The sequence below is a fragment of the Manacus vitellinus genome, unplaced genomic scaffold, assembly GCF_001715985.3.
Source record: "Manacus vitellinus isolate BGI_N305 unplaced genomic scaffold, ASM171598v3 scaffold_3_pilon, whole genome shotgun sequence".
NCBI classification, from domain to species: Eukaryota; Metazoa; Chordata; class Aves; order Passeriformes; family Pipridae; genus Manacus; species Manacus vitellinus.
The window spans coordinates 37,610,001-37,618,289 of NW_021940535.1; the positions used below are offsets into that span (position 1 = coordinate 37,610,001).

General features: G+C 43.3%; 1 protein-coding gene across 1 annotated transcript in view; it reads left to right on the top strand.

Moving 5' to 3' along the window:
• Positions 1–4,747, top strand: part of LOC103763371 (polycomb complex protein BMI-1) — a 10,021-nt gene extending 5,274 nt beyond the window's left edge. The window contains exons 2-10 of the mRNA XM_029961841.1: positions 71–204; positions 609–705; positions 1,418–1,473; positions 1,595–1,645; positions 1,904–2,012; positions 2,103–2,148; positions 2,666–2,764; positions 3,193–3,273; positions 3,373–4,747. Of these exons, the coding sequence (XP_029817701.1) occupies positions 93–204; positions 609–705; positions 1,418–1,473; positions 1,595–1,645; positions 1,904–2,012; positions 2,103–2,148; positions 2,666–2,764; positions 3,193–3,273; positions 3,373–3,702 (981 nt within the window). The 5' untranslated portion in view covers positions 71–92 and the 3' untranslated portion in view covers positions 3,703–4,747. The remainder of the gene's footprint in view (positions 1–70; positions 205–608; positions 706–1,417; positions 1,474–1,594; positions 1,646–1,903; positions 2,013–2,102; positions 2,149–2,665; positions 2,765–3,192; positions 3,274–3,372) is intronic.
• The last annotated feature ends 3,542 nt before the right edge of the window (positions 4,748–8,289 follow it).

Sequence of the window (8,289 nt, forward strand, 5' to 3'; positions counted from 1 at the left end):
CGGACCGCGGCACCTGGGACGCAGCCGCGCTCGTCCCCGCTGACCGGTCCTCTGTGTGTGTGTCTTTCAGAGCCGCTGCTCGCCACGCCAAAATGCACCGAACAACCAGAATCAAAATAACCGAGCTAAACCCCCATCTCATGTGCGTGCTCTGCGGCGGGTACTTCATTGATGCAACAACCATCATAGAGTGCCTCCACTCCTGTAAGTACGACCGGGCGCTCCGCGTTGTTCCCTCGCCGCTTCCCTCCTTTCCCGGCATCCCGGGAACAGAAACAAAAAATCCTCCCAAGCCCAAACCCCCCGAGGGGCTCGGGACCGCTGCCCTCTACCTCCCCGACGGGTGGGGAAGTAGGTGTTCCGGCCGCGGTGCAGATTTTCTGAGGACAGCCCTACGGTCTTTGTTAAAGTAATAATATATGTACTATAAGCGTCTCCTTTTCATGGTAATTGCGGCTTATTTGGGTATTTGTTTAGCTTAAGCAGCTCGCTGCTGACAATGGACGATTTGCTCTAGCTTGCATAGTTTAGAAAATCGCACCTTTATCTATGCATATCTGAGTGGCACCTTCGAACATCACTGAAAGCCTGTCGTTTTTGACTTACAGTCTGTAAGACCTGTATCGTGCGTTACTTGGAGACCAGCAAGTATTGTCCTATCTGTGATGTCCAAGTTCACAAAACTCGGCCGCTTTTGAATATAAGGTAGGAGAAAGTTGCGAAGTGCATCCTGCATCTCTTATTTTGCTTTATGTGGGGAGACCAGCAGTAGTCGGTGTCAATGTTATCTCTTCGTCTGCGATTTAAATCTGAAAGGGCTTGTCAATTTACAAGCTAACTGGTGTGTATGCGTTCTCTTTGGAGTTTCATCACTGATTGAAACTGAAGATTTCTCTGCATGGGAGACAGAAAGTTTTTGTTTGTCTTTTTAGCATAAGCCAGTCATTGATGTAATGCCTTTTCCCTCTCCCCAGTTCTCACGTGTACCACCGGACAGTTCTTGCCTCTGCTTTCTGTATCTCCCAGACATGCATCACTCCAGGATAATTCCTAATCATGAAAACTCTTGCGGCAACTTTCCAAGCTAAGAGGCAAAAACCTTTAAAGCATCATTTGCCTTTCAGAAACATTTTCCTTGTCAGCACTGCATTTTGCTCTCTCTCCTTTCTAGGGAGGATGTGTAGTTTTTAAGGCCTTCCTTTAGTCCGAGAACCTTCAGTTGAGGTACCACAGATAAGTTTTGATTCAGAGTGGTAGTTAGAGCAGGACTAGTTTGATTACAAGGTCCTGCAAGTTAACTTTTAATGACTGGCCTCCCCCTTTGTAGAAGATGCCTTGTTGTGAAAGATTATAAGTAGGGATTAAAATATTACTTCACCTACTTATTTTCATGTTTTGGGGTTGTTCTTTTTTTCAGGTCAGATAAAACTCTCCAAGATATTGTATACAAGCTAGTACCAGGCCTTTTCAAAAGTAAGTAGTTAAATCAGGCATTTTGTTAAGAGCAGAAAACAAAACCAGAGCTGCTATCCTATATCAATACCAGGAGTTACAGAGTAAATGCTAAAAGAAAATTATATGCTTTTCCATCTAGATGAAATGAAAAGAAGAAGGGATTTTTATGCTGCTCATCCGTCGGCTGATGGTAAAAGCTTCTCATTTGCAACTTTAATAAATATAGCATTGACCTAGATGTTTTACTGTTTCCTTTTTAACTTACAAGTGATGTATTACTGTCACAGAATTTTAAGAAGTAAAGTCAGCATAATAAAAGTTTATTGTTTTGTCAGGTAGCTTTCATTCATTATCTTACTGTGAAGATTTTTTTTTCTTGTTACTGAGAATTGCCATTCTTCCTGATTTGAATTTCAAAATGTAAATTGTTGTGGAAATTTCTGCGCAGCTGCCAATGGCTCTAATGAAGACAGGGGAGAAGTGGCTGATGAAGACAAAAGAATTATAACAGACGACGAGATAATAAGCTTATCCATTGAATTCTTTGACCAGAACAGGCAAGTTCCAGAATTGCAATATTTTATGTTTACCTGATTGATAGCAGCTGTATTTATTATTTGTTGTAAATGTGTCATTTCTTCTCACAGACTGGAACGAAAAGGAAATAAGGAGAAAGAAAAATCAAAGGAAGAGGTAAATAACTTTCCTTTACTCCAGAGGAAGCATATCACACACACACACAACTTTGGGACAGGTCTGTAGCTGAGAAAAATACATAGGTATGTGTATCTAGAACAAAGGAGGTGCACCTCCTATTATGGCATGAGGTACAGAAAAGGTAAAATATTTTTATACAGCTGTATATGTAAGCAACTTTTTAAAATTAAAAATGCGTGCAGTGTTACTTTTAAAGCAGAATCTGATATTTTGTAAAATTTAAAAAATATTTAATAATTTATTGATTACTTTATTATAAACTAAAAACATACAATACAAATATTTATGTATAAATTTAGTTACATATTTTAATTACTTTAGAACTGTAATTTACCACTTATTTGTGACATGCCTTCTAAGGCAGTGGACATTGTTATGTTATAGTTCATAATTTAATAAGATACATTTTTTTTAACTTGAAACGTTAGAGTACAACATTAGTGGGAGTAATTGCTTGTTCTCAGTAGACTGATTTTCTTTACTATGCTCTCAGGTGAATGACAAAAGATACTTGCGCTGCCCAGCAGCAATGACAGTGATGCATCTAAGAAAGTTCCTGCGGAGTAAAATGGATATACCTAACACTTTCCAGGTACCTATGGGGAAGGAGTGATTTTTTTTTTTTTTTAAGTTTTTTGTTTGTTTTGTTTTTTATTTAGGACTCGTTTCCTCATTACAGCCTGTTCCAGCAAGTGCTAACTGCCAAGTATTTACGGTGTGTGCAATACGTTGCTGGGCTTATTTTTAAAGTATCTATCTGTAGAGTATGGTGACACTGTAATTTTTTTTAATGCTGTAAATATCAAAGTATAAAGAAATTGCTCCTTGATGTATTTAAAACATGTCCAATAGATATGCAAATTCCCTACTTCTTACTGGGTTTGGTATAGCTTTTTTTGTTTGGTTTTTTTCCAATTTTGTGAGATATGTAACAGCAGGGCTACTTTCACCTGAGATCAGTCATGTGCTAGGGCTGAATGCCTGGATGTTCCTTAATGCAAGGATTCATATCTTGAACAGATCGATGTGATGTATGAAGAGGAGCCTCTGAAGGACTACTACACCCTAATGGATATTGCCTACATCTATACCTGGAGGCGGGTGAGTATCTCCAGGAGGACTCCAGTATGTCTCCTCCAGGGGGGGTGCAGGTCATGGCTTGGGGAGGGTGCTTATAAGGGTCTCCCTTTTGCTTTACAGAATGGGCCTCTGCCCCTGAAATACCGGGTCCGACCTACTTGCAAGAGGATGAAGATCAGTCACCAGAGAGAAGGCTTGAATAACAGTGGGGAGCTGGAAAGTGACTCTGGGAGCGACAAGGCGAGCAGCCCAGCAGGAGGCATCCCCTCCACCTCCTCCTGTTTGCCCAGCCCCAGCACCCCGGTCCAGTCTCCTCACCCCCAGTTCCCTCACATCTCCAGCACCATGAATGGCACCAGCAGCAGCCCCAGCAGTAACCACCAGTCCTCCTTTACCAACAGAGCTCGGAAAACATCAATAAATGGCTCCTCAGCCACTTCATCTGGTTGACGTGCCAACCAGGCTACCACCCTCGTCCTTCCTTTATATAGATCTCTCCATGCCATTACAGCTTTATAGATGCTAATCCATGTGACTATCATCCAAATTGCTTTCTTTTGTAGTAACACTGAACTTGGCTATAAAAGGCCAGACTAGGTGACATTCAGGATGGACGTTAATGGAAACGCAAGATTGAAATGTAAATTGTTTTCAGAGGACTGAGAAGCAAACAAAAGTTACATCTTCACCTGTTCTGAGTGATGTGGAGTTGTTTCTGTCCCCATCATCTGGAGTCAGGAGTCTCCAGAAGTCAGTACAAATCCCGGGAAGTAGTTTGTTAATCCAGACTAACTCCTCCATTGCGTTCTCTTCGATTGTTATTGTTCTTATGCTGTTTTGTGAACCTGTAGAAAGCAAGTGCTTTTTCATCTTGAAATCCAACAAAATCGAAAGAATATGCATAGAGAAATGCATATATGTAGCCATGTCACTGTGAATAACAATTTTTGCGTATTAGCCATTTTGATTCTTATGTTGCATCTTTTACTTCTCTGTTGCTGCGCAGAACCGATCAAAAGAAAAGTAAACTTCAGTTTTACAATCTGTATGCCTAAAAGCGGGTATTACCGTTTTATTTACTGACTTGTTTAAATGATTCGCTTTTGTAAGAATCAGATGGCATTATGCTTATTGTACAATGCCATATTGGTATATGACATAACAGGAAACAGTATTGTATGATATATTTATAAATACTATAAAGAAAATATTGTGTTTCATGCACTCATGATATGGTTGTTAACTTTCTAAACTGGTTCGACCCTTGCAGATGCCGCCTGTTTGAGCTTTGCTTGTACTGCAAGAAACACTTTGTGTGTGAGAGCTACAGTATTGGGAAAGCACATTCAAGTCTCTGATAACCCGGAGGCAATTGGCAATCTTAAAAGGATTTTACTGGCTTTGTCTGGTTTTTTTCAAGTGAAATATTTTTACTTTACCAAATGTTGAAGTGATACAGTGAAGAAAAAAAAAAATCAAGGGACATGGAAGTCTTTGACCTGTTTGATAACCTTTTTATTATTTGATGTGGTGGGACTGTGTTTTTAAAAGCACATGGAATCATTATAGAAGCCATAAACTATTTGGTATAAAGTTTAAGGAACCAGCAAGTGGCTGGATGAAGGCATTTTATCTAAATTTGTTTTAATATATATGTATATGGTACAGTACTAACTTCATTAAAATTTAACAGGTACTTTTCAATAAATTGTGGAGAATGCCTTCTCTTTAATGGCCTGCAAGTAGGTGCATTTTATTACAGGCTTCTAAGAGTGGGTTTTTTTCAGTAGAAGGAACTTTTCCACCATAAAATATGAACAGCCCAGATACTTTTCAGTTTGTGCTTTGCTTTGGTCGAACTTTGTGTGTGTTCATCACCCATCAGTTATACATTTGTGAGGGTGTTTATTCTATATGGATATTGTTTCATGTTTGTACGGAAAAATTGTAGTTAAACATTTCATTGTCTCCAGTCTGCAAAAGAAGCACAATTCTTAATTGCTTTGTCTTGCTTATAGTCATTAAATCATTACTTTTGCATATAAATTGCTGTTATTTGTCCTGCTTGTTTTTATAGACCAGGTGATTGCAAATCCTCCACAAAGTTATCGCTTATTGATGTATATGTCTTGTTAAACAAGAGTTGATATTTTTTTCTGTAGTAAACATGTACAGCTCAATTTCAACAGTAAAAACTTCAGTTTTATATACACGAATAACTTTCATTTATAGCTGATCAAAGAAATAAACAAATAAAAGGGATAATTCATTGAAAAGTAGCAAATGACCTCTGTTGATAATGTGGTGTTAAGGGAAAAATATCTTTTTCTCATGGGATGTGTTTCTGGGTGTACCAAAGATTTTAGTGAACAGAACAGTATGGTGTACTAAAATAACAAAGAAAAAAAAAGCCTAGAAATTGCAGTGATTTGTTTTGGTTGCCTGCCTCGAAAACATTTGCTGTTCTTTATTTGACCCCGATTAATTCTTGGAAATAAGCAAATGGTGCATTCTCACATCCTACTCAGCCACAGGTTTTACCTCCTATCTGTTCAAACTTAGCCCCTGTTAAACTGCATTGCCTGGGAAGGGGAGAACTTGATTTTTGTAATGGTGAGTGCCATGTTCTGCCTGTGCTGTCCTGGATTACTTTTTTAAGCCTCGGTGGAACTAAAAACGTTTTAATATAAAGATATCTCTCAATGCGACCTAATGTCTATCTTGGCACTATTCCCTCAGCTACATGAGTAAATCACGCTGTACTTGTTGAAGTATTTCACCCAAAACCCAGCACTGAGCCTGCAGCAGAGGCTTGTACATTAGCACACTGATAAAATTGCGCTTATTTATACTGGAAGTAGCAGTTAATCACAACTTCCAGCATCAATACGGAACTGTTCTTGGTCTTTGTGGAGTGAAGTACTCGGCAAACAGGAGTGGGATATTTCCCTTCGAGGTTTACTAAGCTCTTGCAGCATTTTCGACATCTCCTGTCTGAACAAGAACAAACGCTCTCAGTAGCTCTCTTGCTGAGCTGCAGAAGCCGCCGAGGATGTTTGTGCTGCCATGTGAAACTTTTGTTTTGCTGCTGGCCCTGCGCAGATGGCACCGCGATGCTTATATACTGCTAAGCACAACTGGGAGGGCGATCAAAGATAGCATCTTGGTGTTCTACTTGTGAACCTGCTACGTCAACCTTCCCGGTTTCACAATACTTTCCTTTGCAGATACATAGCGAGAGGGTTTCCTTAAAACGTACCTTAATTCTACTTGTTGGGAAAGAAATCTCCATTCGGTACATGTAAAGAGAATCTTTTAATTACCCGACGTTGCGTTTATAGAGATTGAGGGATAAAGCCAAAGTCTGTTGCGTTTTCCTGAGCTTGTTCAACAATCAGTCTGATTAAGGGTAGAGGCAGGGGTGGTCTGTGCTGGCTGGAAAAAGATGTTTTTCTGTCTTCGTCCGACCAAATTTTCCTGCCTGGTTCAGCTGCCTGCAGCTACAAGCAGCGCTTTTGTGCCCGGCCGGAATGGGAATCCAGCCCCGGGAAAAGCAACGGAGAGGGAGCATGAAGATCTCTACAGGCTTCTAGAGAAGACAGACAGAAATAGGGAGAAGGAACGCAGAAATACGCATGGAAAGAAAGAGAAGGAGCATGACGAGCTTGCTGAACCGAGATGGTTGTCCCCCAGCACCGAGCATTCCTCTCAACAACCTGTGCCGCTGCCTTCCAGCAGATCGATGCGGGCACCGCCGGCACATTTCCGACACCGGCAGCGTCCCGTGGGCAAGAGGGGAGAGCGGAGGGCGGCACCACCGGGGCTCCGGAGGCTCGGGCAGCACCGGGGGAGCCCCGGAAAACGCGACGCAAAGACGACGTTCCCCGATTTTCGGATGGGGCACAGAAACCCGACAGCGGGGGCAACGGCAGGCGCCCTGCGCGACGAGGCGGTGCCTTTGGTCCTCTCCCCACGGCCGCCGGAGATGCACCGCCGTCACCCCCGCCGCCGCACGCTGCCACAGCAGTGTCGTTTCGCTTGGGGACTTTCAAAGCGCGGCCAAAGCAAGTCTTCCCGGGACCGGGACCGGGTGGACCCTTCTTCCTTCCGCCTCCGCCAGCCCTGCGCCTCTTTTCTTCTTCGCCGCGACCTCAGACCGCCGGGGCGAAGGGACCAGCAGAGAGCTGTGCTCCTGACTTCCGAACATCACTTCTGGACTGTTCATCTCTCCCCACGCAGGAACTCCTGCAGTTCCGATCTTTGCCACCAAAGCGGCTGACGAGGATCGGGTTGTCTGGCCGTGCAGGGCTCCAGTTTCTGTCCCCGGCGCGGGGCGGGCGGCGGCGGCCCCGCCGCAGGTACCGCAGCGGGAGGCGGGTAGCGGCGGCCCCGCAGGGCTCCTCGAGCCCTCCCAGTTTTAATACGGTGAAATTCTGAGACAATGTTTACTCAGATAAGTGTTTCCTGTTTCCGCTGTTAATTTTTAACGTTCTTGCTCCTACTCTGGGTACTTGAAACGGATTTCCTTTATTTTACTATAAACAGTTTCTTTTTCATCTTTTCTGCCCGTCTCCCACCCGGAGGACGCCTGGAGAAGAACCTGCGCTCCCGTCCCAGGGTCTGCGGATCTCTGCTTTCCGCAGCTCCAAGTCGTTGCCCCGCTGCGGGAGCTCCGACCCATGGTTGATTTGTGTTGTATTAACTCAAGAATGGGAAGGATTCTGGCAGCGAGGATTTTTTTCCAGCTTTGGCTCCCTCACTCCCTTTCCCCACGACCAACAGAGGAGTCCCGCCAGGACAACAGAAAAACTTGTTAAGCCCAGTGTGGACCATGCAACTCTCGGTCGCACCGCCTTCGGGGATGGGATATTTGTATTTATTTAACAGTGATGGTATGGGCCAAAGAAAAAAAAAATCGACAGTGTCGGTAACGAGTACAGCACGAAGGACACGTAACACCCGCGGCAAAGGGAGGTCTTCCCCGCCGGGGTTGGGTAGGCAGAGGGAATTCCATCCCCGTTCGCTGCCGCGGAGCCG